At 47.5% G+C, this 14,999-nt stretch overlaps 1 protein-coding gene across 1 annotated transcript in view; it reads right to left on the reverse strand.

Moving 5' to 3' along the window:
- The window catches only part of SHC2 (SHC adaptor protein 2), a 99,671-nt gene extending 85,039 nt beyond the window's left edge, over nucleotides 1–14,632 (reverse strand). Inside the window, exon 1 of the mRNA XM_077475615.1 lies at nucleotides 13,926–14,632. Within this exon, the coding sequence (XP_077331741.1) occupies nucleotides 13,926–14,600 (675 nt within the window). The 5' untranslated portion in view covers nucleotides 14,601–14,632. The remainder of the gene's footprint in view (nucleotides 1–13,925) is intronic.
- Nucleotides 14,633–14,999: the final 367 nt, after the last annotated feature.

Here is a 14,999-nt window from a genome sequence, read left to right on the forward strand (position 1 = left end):
CCACAATACATAGGGTTGACGTGCACTACTGCTGACCGCTGCCCTATACTGCAGCAGTCCTTCAGCGGTATAGGGACTGACGCACAGTCTGCTAAACACTAACACACAACCTGCTTGGTCCACAAAAGTTTTTATAAGGACTGGTAACTTGGTATAGGGTGCTACGGTACATAGGCCTGAGTGCAGTACAGTCTGCTGTTCTGTAAGGACCGCTATCGGTCCACAATACATAGGGTTGCCGTGCACTACTGCTGACCGCTGCCCTATACTGCAGCAGTCCTTCAGCGGTATAGGGACTGACGCACAGTCTGCTAAACACTAATACACAACCTGCTTGGTCCACAAAAGTTCTTATAAGGACTGGTAACTTGGTATAGGGTGCTACGGTACATAGGCCTGAGTGCGTTACAGTCTGCTGTTCTGTAAGGACCGCTATCGGTCCACAATACATAGGGTTGACGTGCACTACTGCTGACCGCTGCCCTATACTGCAGCAGTCCTTCAGCGGTATAGGGACTGACGCACAGTCTGCTAAACACTAATACACAACCTGCTTGGTCCACAAAAGTTCTTATAAGGACTGGTAACTTGGTATAGGGTGCTACGGTACATAGGCCTGAGTGCGTTACAGTCTGCTGTTCTGTAAGGACCGCTATCGGTCCACAATACATAGGGTTGACGTGCACTACTGCTGACCGCTGCCCTATACTGCAGCAGTCCTTCAGCGGTATAGGGACTGACGCACAGTCTGCTAAACACTAATACACAACCTGCTTGGTCCACAAAAGTTCTTATAAGGACTGGTAACTTGGTATAGGGTGCTACGGTACATAGGCCTGAGTGCGTTACAGTCTGCTGTTCTGTAAGGACCGCTATCGGTCCACAATACATAGGGTTGACGTGCACTACTGCTGACCGCTGCCCTATACTGCAGCAGTCCTTCAGCGGTATAGGGACTGACGCACAGTCTGCTAAACACTAATACACAACCTGCTTGGTCCACAAAAGTTCTTATAAGGACTGGTAACTTGGTATAGGGTGCTACGGTACATAGGCCTGAGTGCGTTACAGTCTGCTGTTCTGTAAGGACCGCTATCGGTCCACAATACATAGGGTTGACGTGCACTACTGCTGACCGCTGCCCTATACTGCAGCAGTCCTTCAGCGGTATAGGGACTGACGCACAGTCTGCTAAACACTAATACACAACCTGCTTGGTCCACAAAAGTTCTTATAAGGACTGGTAACTTGGTATAGGGTGCTACGGTACATAGGCCTGAGTGCGTTACAGTCTGCTGTTCTGTAAGGACCGCTATCGGTCCACAATACATAGGGTTGACGTGCACTACTGCTGACCGCTGCCCTATACTGCAGCAGTCCTTCAGCGGTATAGGGACTGACGCACAGTCTGCTAAACACTAATACACAACCTGCTTGGTCCACAAAAGTTCTTATAAGGACTGGTAACTTGGTATAGGGTGCTACGGTACATAGGCCTGAGTGCGTTACAGTCTGCTGTTCTGTAAGGACCGCTATCGGTCCACAATACATAGGGTTGACGTGCACTACTGCTGACCGCTGCCCTATACTGCAGCAGTCCTTCAGCGGTATAGGGACTGACGCACAGTCTGCTAAACACTAACACACAACCTGCTTGGTCCACAAAAGTTTTTATAAGGACTGGTAACTTGGTATAGGGTGCTACGGTACATAGGCCTGAGTGCGTTACAGTCTGCTGTTCTGTAAGGACCGCTATCGGTCCACAATACATAGGGTTGACGTGCACTACTGCTGACCGCTGCCCTATACTGCAGCAGTCCTTCAGCGGTATAGGGACTGACGCACAGTCTGCTAAACACTAATACACAACCTGCTTGGTCCACAAAAGTTCTTATAAGGACTGGTAACTTGGTATAGGGTGCTACGGTACATAGGCCTGAGTGCGTTACAGTCTGCTGTTCTGTAAGGACCGCTATCGGTCCACAATACATAGGGTTGACGTGCACTACTGCTGACCGCTGCCCTATACTGCAGCAGTCCTTCAGCGGTATAGGGACTGACGTACAGTCTGCTAATCACTAACACACAACCTGCTTGTTCCACAAAAGTTCTTATAAGGACTGGTAACTTGGTATAGGGTGCTACGGTACATAGGCTTGAGTGCGGTACAGTCTGCTGTTCTGTAAGGACCGCTATCGGTCCACAATAGATAGGGTTGACGTGCACCACTGCTGACCGCTGCCCTATACTGCAGCAGTCCTTCAGCGGTATAGGGACTGACGTACAGTCTGCTAAACACTAATACACAACCTGCTTGGTCCACAAAAGTTCTTATAAGGACTGGTAACTTGGTATAGGGTGCTACGGTACATAGGCTTGAGTGCGGTACAGTCTGCTGTTCTGTAAGGACCGCTATCGGTCCACAATAGATAGGGTTGACGTGCACCACTGCTGACCGCTGCCCTATACTGCAGCAGTCCTTCAGCGGTATAGGGACTGACGTACAGTCTGCTAAACACTAATACACAACCTGCTTGGTCCACAAAAGTTCTTATAAGGACTGGTAACTTGGTATAGGGTGCTACGGTACATAGGCTTGAGTGCGATACAGTCTGCTGTTCTGTAAGGACCGCTATCGGTCCACAATAGATAGGGTTGACGTGCACCACTGCTGACCGCTGCCCTATACTGCAGCAGTCCTTCAGCGGTATAGGGACTGACGTACAGTCTGCTAAACACTAATACACAACCTGCTTGGTCCACAAAAGTTCTTATAAGGACTGGTAACTTGGTATAGGGTGCTACGGTACATAGGCTTGAGTGCGGTACAGTCTGCTGTTCTGTAAGGACCGCTATCGGTCCACAATAGATAGGGTTGACGTGCACCACTGCTGACCGCTGCCCTATACTGCAGCAGTCCTTCAGCGGTATAGGGACTGACGTACAGTCTGCTAAACACTAATACACAACCTGCTTGGTCCACAAAAGTTCTTATAAGGACTGGTAACTTGGTATAGGGTGCTACGGTACATAGGCTTGAGTGCGGTACAGTCTGCTGTTCTGTAAGGACCGCTATAGGTCCACAATAGATAGGGTTGACGTGCACCACTGCTGACCGCTCACCTATACTGCAGCAGTCCTTCAGCGGTATAGGGACTAAGAGTTTTGTCACAGGGTCATTTAAAAAATGACATGCAGAGGAAGAGGCAGGCCCTTCCGCAGGGGTGGTAGGGGTAGGGCAGGAGCAACAGGCTTGAGCCAAAGTGGGAAGTTGCAGAAGGTGCGTTCAATTACTTTAAAGGATGCACCAGACTTGGTTGAGTGGCTCGCTCAGCCTTACTCTTCTGCACCCTCCTCATCCTCTCGATCTGCACCCTCTTCTTCACTCTCTGCTATGTGCACCCCCAAAGACACTACCACCAACAACACGACCACCACCACCACCACCACATACCTTCCGCTTGAGTCACTGGAATTATTTTCCGATCCATATCAAGAGGACATTTCTGATGCGCAGCCACTCTTGGTATTGGATCAGGAAGAGGAGGTAGCAACAAGCGCTACTCAGCAGTCTGACGCCAGTACCCAGATCAGCCCAAGGAGGAGGTTGGTCCCCGGTGTTGCTGCCTACTCTACTTATAGCGGTGGGGAAGGTGACGTTGATGATGACGTGTCTAGTGATGTCACGTGGGTGCCCACAAGAGAGGAAGAGGAGGGGAGTTCAGAGGGAGATATGGACCAGCAGATAGGGAGGAGAAGCAGCAATGACTTACATTGCACAGCAGGGACAAAGCAGACTGCAAATGTATCAGGAGCGAGTCATCGACCATGTACGGTCACATCTGGCGCTCCCAGGACACCGGCACATGGCTCCGCAGTGTGGGCTTTTTTTAACGTGTCCGCTGCTGACAATAGCGTTGCCATCTGCAATCTTTGCAGTCAACGCGTTAGTCGCGGTAAGCCCAATACTCACCTAGGGACGACCGCCTTAAGAAGGCACATGAGCAGCCATCACCGAGCCCAGTGGGAGCAACGGAACACACAAAGCCACACTGCAGGCTCTCACCGTCCAGCCTCGTCTTCTACTTCTCCTTCTCCTCTCTCCTCACAATTGTCCTCCACTCCACCTTCCATCACGCCAAGCTCACATTTTTCTGCAAAAAGGCAGGCTTCCGTGGGCCTAATGTTTGAGCGTAAAAAAATGATGACGCCGGATAACCCTCTTGCCCAACGGTTGGCGGCTGGCTTGTCAGAACTCATAGCCCGCCAACTACTGCCATATAAACTGGTGGACTCGGAGGCCTTTCGCAAATTTGTGGCCATTGGAACACCACAATGGAAGGTCCCAGGAAGGAAGTATTTCTCAGAGAAGGGCATCCCAGAGCTATATGGCCATGTTCAGCGGCAAGTGAATGTATCTCTGGCACACAGTGTCGGTGCCAAGATACATCTGACCACAGACACGTGGTCTAGCAAACACGGGCAGGGAAGGTATATCAGTTTTACTGCCCACTGGGTGAACCTTCTGACGGCCGTCAAGCATGTAACCCGTGGCACCCGTGTAGATTTGGTTTTACCGCCACGGATTGCATGCAGGCCTGACTCTTCTTCTCCTCCTCCTACTCCATCCTCCTCCCTCTCCTCCTCAGCTGCCTCCTCCTTTTCCGCTGCTAGCGTCTCTTCCACTGCACCGCCCAAGCTCCCCAGAACCTATTCCACATGCCAGGTGAGACGTTGCCATGCCGTGCTGCGTCTGTTGTGCCTGGAAGCAAAGAGCCACACTGGCCCGGCACTCCTTTCAGCTTTGCGTTCACAGGCAGATGAGTGGCTAACACCGCTCAATTTGACAGTTGGTAAAGTGGTGTGTGACAACGGTGCCAATCTGCTTAGCGCATTGAAACAGGGCAAAATCACGCACGTGCCGTGCATGGCACACGTCTTAAACTTGGTCGTGCAGCGATTCCTTGTCAAATACCCTGGGGTCCAGGACATCTTGCGGCAGGCAAGGAAAATCTCGGCCCATTTCAGAAGATCTTACACGGCCATGGCTCGCCTTGCTGACATTCAGCGGCGACACCATCTGCCGGTCAGACGTCTTATTTGCGATTGCCCGACGCGATGGAACTCAACCTTCTATATGCTTGATAGGCTGCTCCAGCAGAAACGTGCAGTTAACGTCTACCTGTATGAACTCTGCGAAAGAAACGGTTCTGGGGAGCTGGGTTTTTTTTCACCGCGCCAGTGGCTGCTCATGCGCGACACATGCAGACTTCTGCGGCCATTTGAGGAGATCACCAAACTGGTCAGTCGCAGCCATGGCGCCATCAGTGACATGGTACCTTATGCCTTCTTTCTGGAGCGTGCATTGCGTCGTGTCATTGATCAGGCTGTGGAGGAGCAGGAGCGGGAAGATGAGGAAGTCGCAATGCTGGATGAATTCCCAGGGGGGGCTACTCTATCTGAGACAAGTCAACAACAGGAGTCTGATGAGGAGTCAGAGGAGGATGGTGCCGGGGCGGATGAGCAGGAGCAAGAAGAGCATGCTTTAAACCTTTCTGGGATCCCTGTTGTGCGAGGATGGGGAGAGGAGAATGAAGAGGACGACATTATCCTGGATGATGAGCAGGAGCCAGGCCACCACACCGCTTCCACTTTAGTGCAAATGGGGGCCTTCATGCTCCAGTGTTTTAATAGGGACCCCCGTATAAAAAGCATGAGGGTCAAGGACCAGTACTGGGTGGCAACGTACTTAGACCCCCGGTACAAACACAAAATGGCGGAAATGTTACCGCCGTCGCAGAGGGCTGTCAGAATGCAGCACTTCCAGGCCTTGCTTCGAGAAATGCTGCATTCTGCTTTTGCGTGCGCTGGCAGAGGAGCAATTCCCACTCCCAGAGAAGGATTTGCGGGTACCAATCCAACAGCGCCTGCAAGAAGAGGCCGGTTTGAAGATGTGTTGGTGACTTCGGATATGAGGTCATTCTTTCAGCCGACCCATCGACAGGTGTCATCCGGATCCAGCATCAGGGAACGCCTAGACCGTCAGGTGTCCGACTACATTGGGTTAACGGCCGATGTGGACGCTCTGAGGAGTGATGAACCCCTAGACTACTGGGTGGGCAGGCTTGACCTCTGGCCAGAGCTTGCCCAATTTGCAATCGAACTGTTGGCTTGCCCCTCATCCAGTGTCCTGTCCGAAAGGACGTTCAGCGCAGCAGGGGGGATTGTGACCGATAAGCGTACTCGCCTAGCTCACCACAGTGTTAACTACCTCACATTTCTAAAAATGAATGAGGCATGGATCTCGGAGGAATTCAACACATGTGATCAGTAGACCATGTATATGTCTATAAACAATTTTTGGAATCAAGCACACAGACCTTCTTAATTCATTTGGCTCACTTCCCTGACCCAAAAAAGCACACCGTACTATATGCCCCTACCCTCCTCTTTGAAGAGGTTGAGCGGTGTCATATTTCTACTGGGGCTGCTTATTATGAGGGGTTCCCACCATCCCTGTGCTGTGCTGACTTCCTCCTGGGTGTTCTTATTATGAGGGGCTCCCACCATCCCTGTGCTGTGCTGACTTCCTCCTGGGGGTTCTTATTATGAGGGGATCACACCATCCCTGTGCTGTGCTGACTTCCTCCTGGGGCTGCTTACGGTGCTGCTGTCAGCGCTGTATGTCACGGAGCTGCTGTCAGCGCTGTATGTCACGGAGCTGCTGTCAGCGCTGTATGTCACGGAGCTGCTGTCAGCGCTGTATGTCACGGAGCTGCTGTCAGCGCTGTATGTCACGGAGCTGCTGTCAGCGCTGTATGTCACGGAGCTGCTGTCAGCGCTGTATGTCACGGAGCTGCTGTCAGCGCTGTATGTCACGGAGCTGCTGTCAGCGCTGTATGTCACGGAGCTGCTGTCAGCGCTGTATGTCACGGAGCTGCTGTCAGCGCTGTATGTCACGGAGCTGCTGTCAGCGCTGTATGTCACGGAGCTGCTGTCAGCGCTGTATGTCACGGAGCTGCTGTCAGCGCTGTATGTCACGGAGCTGCTGTCAGCGCTGTATGTCACGGAGCTGCTGTCAGCGCTGTATGTCACGGAGCTGCTGTCAGCGCTGTATGTCACGGTGCTGCTGTCAGCGCTGTATGTCACGGAGCTGCTGTCAGCGCTGTATGTCACGGAGCTGCTGTCAGTGCTGTATGTCACGGAGCTGCTGTCAGCGCTGTATGTCACGGAGCTGCTGTCAGCGCTGTATGTCACGGAGCTGCTGTCAGCGCTGTATGTCACGGTGGTGCTGTCAGCGCTGTATGTCACGGAGCTGCTGTCAGCGCTGTATGTCACGGAGCTGCTGTCAGCGCTGTATGTCACGGAGCTGCTGTCAGCGCTGTATGTCACGGAGCTGCTGTCAGCGCTGTATGTCACGGTGCTGATGTCAGTGCTCTGTATTACGGTGCTGCTGTCAGTGCTCTGTATCTCCTGCACCCTCTTGTTTGCCTACCCTGGTCCCTGACCTTCCCTCTCCTCCATTGCCTTCATTAGCTCCATAGTCCTGAATTGTCAGAACAATTTCCCAAATAAAAAAAAAATGCTTGTAGTTATCGATCCCAAATTCACCTCATACATGTATTATGCTATTGTCCAGGTGGTGGGACTACGTGCTACCCCCTAATAATTACCCCGTGGCCGCAAATTCGACCTAAAGGTTTGCGAAATTCGCCTCCCATTGAAGTCAATGGAGCCCGCGGCGAACGGTCGTTTTCGCGAACGTTTGTGTCCGTTCGCGTTTCGCGTTCGCGAAACGTCCCGTCGGAAGTTCGTCCATCACTATTTACTACTGCTTTAAGCCAGTAATTTCACATACATAGGCGCATGTTCCCAAAATAACAATCCTAAAGTTAGTGTAGCAACCTCCTAGTTAGGTGCTAGGATGCATTAGATTTAGGGCTGGCTTACTATGTTCAGTGGAGCTGGGTGTGTTTTGTTTATTTTAGGTTGCCTCACTATAATCAGTGTGGGTGTATTTGTTGTGTCAGGCAAATCTAGCTGTGCTCACTGTAACCAGTGCAGCTGATTAATTAGGTGAGTTCAGTGTTCTCAACTGCTGCTAGGCTGATTGCTCCCTCGGCCTTCCAGAGAGCTGTAGAATTCTCTGGAACATAGGTATGGAGCTATGCAGATGGCAGTATGCAGGACTTTGTTTCTCAGAGAAGAGGTGCAGGAACTCACTCTCCCCATCCGCACCACGCTTCCCAGACATGTGTCATAAGGTGGGTTTGGCCAAATTGCACCAGTGGGAGGGTCTTAAAGGGGCATTATTAAGTAAAGACAGGAGGAAATAACACACAAGTGCAGGGTTCAGCAGTGCGTACGCACAGAGTGTAGGGTTCAGTGCATTATGCTCAGAATGCATGGTATGGGAGTTTTTTACACACAGAATGCAGAGTTTAAGCATGTGTTATGCTCAGAGCACTGGAAGCCATTGGCTCCTGCTGCTGTCAATCAAAGCCAGTTATGAGGGAGTGGGTGGGGGGGTCGAGTCCCACTGTCTGTGTCAATGGACGCAACAGCGGGGCTCAGGAGCGAGCACGTACAAGTGCCCCCATGGAAGGCAGCTTTCCATAGGGGCACTGGACAGAGAGGAGGGGCCAGGAGCGCCAGCAGGGGACCCAAAAATAGGAAGTTTGTGCCCACTCTGTGCAATTCTATTACACAGAGCTGGTAAGTATAAAGATGTTTGTTATTTAATTTTTTTAAGGTTTTTTCTTTATAATCACTTTAAGCTCTGCAGCCATCTACTTTAGCTCTGATCTTTCTGCCAGCACAGCCTTCACCTTTGCACACATGATCCTCCCCACCCCTTCAATGTCCCCATCTGCTCACTTCTCAGTAGCCACTTGGCTACTGTGCTGTTTCTCGGTTCCACCTCTTCCCCAGTGGCCAGCACCTGTTGAACAGTAGCAAGATCAACCAGCATAACCAGCAGGGGCATTAGTATGCGGACACAAGGCTGAAGCTCAGCATGAGATACCCTCCCCTGCAGTCCGTATCACACTGTGAGCCAAAAGCTGTCCTTACCATGTCCCCGCTCTGAGAGTCGGGCGGAGAGCATTCTGTTAAGAGCTGTTAAGAGAAGAACGCTGTCACTTGTAACACAGAAGCCGGGCTTCTGTGTTACAAGAGAGAGTAAATAGCGGTGTGCACAGGACTACTGCCAGGGGACATCAGCTGGTCTCTTGAAGAGCTCTGATTCTTTGTGATGGGGCTCTTCTCTGGGTGCTCTAAAGAAAGAAGTCTGCATTTAACTGTTTCCACTACAAAGCCAAGTCCTCACGAGTTTATTGTCCTCAAATCTGTACATAGTTCTGTTTTTTGGTTTATCCCACTCAATTCCCTCAACCCTATCCAAGTTCTCCAAAAATAAAAACACTAAAAAGAACACCCCTATGCTGGTTTTTGAAGAGAAGAGTGACTGGGAGCGCTTGTCTGGCTGCGGGACAATCCACTGGGAAATTTCCATTGGCTCCTTCGGGAGTAAGCGATATACTAGGAATTATAACCACCAACCCTTGCTCTGTGGGGTGCAAAAGGGGGTGTGCCTAATCTCCCATAGTAAGAAGTGGGGACCGTATTATGGCTAAGGGCTATAGCAAACATATTTTAGGTAAGCTTCATGTATGAAAAACATAAACTGTTATGTGTGTTATTGTTAAACAATTCTGTCTTTATATATGATTCTGACCTGATTTCAAGCTGTTAATGCATATTTCCAGGAAATGCCTAAGGGTACATACCGTAAACTTTCTCACAGCTGTAATTTATTTATGATGATAGATCTTGTATTGTTTTTGGGTAAAGACGTGGTACATGTATCCTATACCAACCACTCAAGTGCTTTAACCTGCATATCTGTCAATTGCCCCAATTTCAGTCCAGGTTTTGTTTTTAGAAATGTACCTGGTTTTTAAAATTAATCAAAAGGTACCTATTTTCATTTTCTCTGCTGCATTCTGAACTTAAAGGGATATTAAAGTGTTTGTTAATCCATATTATGAAGTCTATGCCAACCCCTCTATAAAGCCTGGAATAGCACACTGTACCTGTCTTTTCTGAAAACAAGGCTTGTAAATACTTGTTTAGAGCTTTCTTCAGCCGGTCACATGACTCATGGCTGCTGTACAGCTCTGACGAATGGCCTCCTGCAGTAGCTCTGGAAACCAGCCAAGAGTCACGTGACTGGCCTGAAGATCTCGCTATCAGTATTTACAAGCCTCATTTAAGTAAAAAATGTATACAGTTTGCTATGCCTGCCTACTATAGAGGGGCTGGCAGTGACAATTTATAACTTTTTATCTTTACGAATAGAAGCTGGGGGGGTGGAGACAGAGACACAGATACGGAGGTGACAGGCAGGAAGGAGGGGGTGAGGGATAGAGATGAGAGCAGAGAGGACAGCTGTGGATGACAAGGGACATACTCTGACCACGGTGGTCAGGGCTCAGCAGTTCTGATTTTTTGTAGCACAGAGAGGGGGACATAGGAAGTGGAGGAATCAGGGAGGTTTTTTAATGTTTAGAGGGGGGCAGATTATACAGCACAAGTATAATATAATGACCAGGATCTGTATTTTTTGGGGGTTAACAAACACTTTAAATGTTATTTTTCTCATAAAAATATTGCACAAAGCGGTCCCATACCTTGTCTTTGCCGCCATCTGCTCCTTCTTCCTACGTTTGCCCCCTTAGCAAGCCATGTGCTCCTGCTCCTGTGCTGGGCTGTGTGTGTCCACAACACACACGCCGTTGATAAGCCATGTCCTTGCTCCCTCATCACAGGAGTTTGACTGACAGCAGCAGAAGCCTATGGTCCCCCGCTGTCCTAAGTGGTTATAAAGCAAAGCTATTATTTACCATAATGTATTCTGAGCATTAAGGTAAAAAATGTAATAGTAGTGGTATCAACCCCTCACTCCCTCTAAACACGTACCTGAATCCACCGCTGTACCAGTCTGCAGCAGCACCCTCCTTTCACCCTTTCACCTTTGCATTGGCTCCTACGGCTGTCAAACAAATACTGCGAGCAGAGTGTGAGGCAGGGATGAGCTGTGCTGTTTGTTTCTATGGAAGCACACAGCCAGGCTCAAGAGTGAGTCTGCATGTCTGTGGTATTCACTACAGTAATTGTCGCTGGCTTCTGGGTCATGTGCTGAATAGTTGCCTCAATGCTTAGTGAATGCAAGAGGTTGCTTGCTCAGCACACAATGTAAATATTTGCCAGCATACCCCAGATCTTTAGAATAAGTCTAAAAGTTTATTTATTTAAGAAGGATCACATCACAAACAAAAAAGTGCTAAGTTTGGATCTGCACAGAACCCCAACATCCATACATGTGTTGGCTTAGCACAGGCACCATTCAGAGATCATTTTGCATTTTCTCAATGTATACAAAGTATTCTCTGAATGGATGAGGTGAAAGATGGTATGTGACATCCCTATCCCCACCTTGTCCAATCAGAGAAAGTGTTCTCTGAATAGCGCCTTGCTGAGCGAGCAACTCTCTGTTTTCACCAAGCAGTAGTGCAGCTGCTCAGCATGGGACCCAGAAGAAAGTGACAATCACTATAGTAGAGGTGCCAGGTATGGCACATACTTACCTACATTGGCCCAGACTGGGTCAATGTAACTATGCAAAAATAGAAATTTAGGGGATAAAAATTGAGAGAATGAGGATGATCTACAAAATAAATTGATATTCTTCAAAGAAAAAATTGCTGACCCCATTTTCCGCTTACATTTTATACCCACACTGCTGTATCCTAGGTGGAGGTACTCTCATTCAACTAGAGGGCATTTAGTAAGCAAAGCTTTGGCATCCTCAAGTTGGGAAAGTCAAGCCCCTCATTACAAAGTGAAGCTACAGCAAAGAGGTAAACAGAGTAAAATCTTATAGCTTAAATATTTATTAGCACTTTGGTGTTTCTTAGGCAGGTATTGTTTAAAGTTAAAAATGCCTGACAGGTTCACAAGCAAACTTAATTTAACTATGAAAAAATATACCCAGTTAAGACACAGAGTCCAAGTCATATTTGTATATTTAGCCTCTTGCATTTTGGGCCTTTGGGACAGCTGATGAAAATAAAGAAGGCATGTACAGGTACATGATTTATCCTTATTGGATCAGCTTTTGTGGAAGTTAAGTCTATGACAGTTTTCCAGTCTGGAAACAATTGTTTGGTTGTGCAGTCAACTTGTCAAAGTAATCTAGAAATAATTGTTTACAAATTCACTATAGATTTTCTTTATGTGTTGTTATTGTTCCACTGATTTAGGCCAGCGCAAAGGGTATATGCTTGGCCAGTGTGGTTTTGCATGTTTATGCCAGGACTGTGCAAAATACTAATATTGTGTCAGTTGGGTCTTATAACCATCATATTATGTCTATAATTACCTTTACTAGAATTCTCAGATTTTAGGACCTGGTCTGCTTTTTATGAGGAGTGCTAGCCCTTTGTAATGTACCTACTGTATATGAAAACAATGACCTAATGCAATCTGTTGGAAGCTGTTTGTAATAAGGATACTGCTGGAAAACAACTCACTCTTTCTATAAATTATAGATGTGCATTCAATGATTAATGTAAAAGCACAAGATTTTTAAAAGATGCAATTCCCCTTATGTAAACATCAACATTTTATCTGACGTTCTTGCATGCCTTAGACATTATCTGACAAATACTTTGTTCTATTCCCTTTTATCTTTCTTCCTTGCTTCTTATAAATAAATAAATTGAGTTGCAACCAAAATGTGCAACAGTCCAGAATGGATGACAGAAGGAAGCCACTCCTTGGCTCAGATGATTACCCCTGGGAAAGGCAAGAGAAAATGCAAACCTACTTTACAGAAACTGAATATTGCATAAAAACACAGCAGAGGAGGTAGGGCAATTAAGGGTAAGGAGGCTTTAGATCAGTTTCCACTTTAGATGTCAACCTAATTCTCTACTGAAGCAAGAGAGTATTAAGCCCTTGGCAAAATTTTGACATCTCCCCATTACCTTTAGACAATCACTCTTATTTGCTCTCTCTATCTCTCTTTATTTATGCATATATATATATCTAACCCATCTATATTAAAATTAGATAACCATACAGATTTGTACCTCCATGCAAAATTCACAGCTGTATAGAACTTAGGCAAACTTTAGCAGCTCTAGCTACATAATGAATGCAATGGTTTTGCAAAAAGGTGGTCCTTAGTTTTAGCCATATATAAGGGATTGCTACATCTCAAACATACATTTTATTTTTACCCCCAAAACATTTGGATGCAAATGATATTCTCTCTCCCTTTGGCAGTACTGGTGAAACAGATAATGGCTTTCCAAGACTGTTTAAGAACAACTGTTCTAGAAGGTAATATGGTTACAGTATCATCAGCAAGCCCTTCCTTAGTTCCTTCAAAACAAAGAAGATATTAGCCAATCAGTGCTCAGCAAAACAAAGAAAAACATTGCATCAGCACTTTTACAAATCAGCACCAGGCAAGAGAAAATAGCCAATCAGGTAACAGGACAGAACACCCTGCGCACTGCTCTTACTGCGCCGAGCCATTAGTTAAAGAGGCATGCACATAATTGTGGTAACACAGGGTGTATCTCTGAAAGTGTTATGAGCCAGGATGAAAAGGGGTTAATTTGATTTATTAGACAGCTGTTCGGAGCAGAAAGCTATTTATTTGTATTTGTTTTCTGCAATCCTTGTGTTTAACGTACCTAGTGCAAATGATAAGCTCTTTAGCTTCCACCTATAATTCATTTTGGTATAATGCTGCATCTTTATTATTTGCAGAAAGGCTGCCCCACCCAAAATTCTTTCATTTTTTTTGGTGGCTCACACATGCTTCTATTGATTCTTGTTGCAACATGACTTACCCTTACAATATAAGAAACTCCAGGACCCTGCAGCCGGTCATCAGGATGAAGCCATCCCTGAGCTGGTTTACTGATAAAATTTCCTTTACGGGTCCATTCCTCTCCAGACAGTTTAAATGTCTCTGCTCTGGAAGTCTTTCTACCTCCTCCTGACGCTCCTCCTCGCAACCGGTTTATCACCTGCAGAGTACAAGGTGTGGAACAAACTGGATCACAAGCTCCGAACACTGATCCCAGTCCCCCAGAAGACCCAGATTTCTCCAGCGAAAGCTCCTTGCTAGCTCCAGAAGGAGATCGGCTCAGGAAAGCCGCAGGACTTGAGAATTTCCACTGCCCCATTCGGGGTATCATCATGCAGAAGGTGGTAGCCACATCCTGTTCTTCTGGGCATTGCGACTCAGCAAATGGCTGACCCAGTGCCGGCGAGGTGGTTGGAGAATTTGGGGCCACTTGTCCACTCATAGCTTCAGCTGCCAGAGGTATCTGCTCCTCTGCAGAAGTTATAGAGTCATTGCGAAAGCGATCATACTTGGAGTCAGCCAGCATGCCGTGTGCTGGGATCCATCCAGAGCTTTCAGAGTGATTGCTCCTTTCTCTCATCCCCTCCTCTTGCTTACCCCTTCTCCCTGGGGAGGATCCACTCTCACAAGATGATGTCATTCTCATATTACTCATGTACCCCCACCACACACATCATCCCAGCTCAGGTCAGCAGAACCTGCCTCCTTATCAACACATCCCCCAGCCCTCTAAATAAAGGCACAGGGCGATTGTTTATAAAAGAGGTAGTTTAAGTTCAAGATCCTCTTGTGCTGTAAAGTATTGGTCTTACATGCACGGCTTAAATTAAGGAACTGATTTATCTTTCTCCCGCGCTGTTTCTAAGCAACCACTTTAAAAGGATGAAAAGCTCTCTAGCCAAAAAATGAAGCAAAGTGGCTTATCTGAACAAGAAGCCTGCATCCTGACATCATGCAATCACAATGACATACAAAACTGTATATTAGAGGTGTATATATAACTGTATTATGAAGAAGAGAATATGTTTCCTGAATTGATTACTCAAAAATAAAA

This window comes from Lithobates pipiens, unplaced genomic scaffold (assembly GCF_037356315.1).
Source record: "Lithobates pipiens isolate NorthernLeopardFrog02 unplaced genomic scaffold, aLitPip1_a1.2 Scaffold_13, whole genome shotgun sequence".
Classification (NCBI taxonomy): domain Eukaryota; kingdom Metazoa; phylum Chordata; class Amphibia; order Anura; family Ranidae; genus Lithobates; species Lithobates pipiens.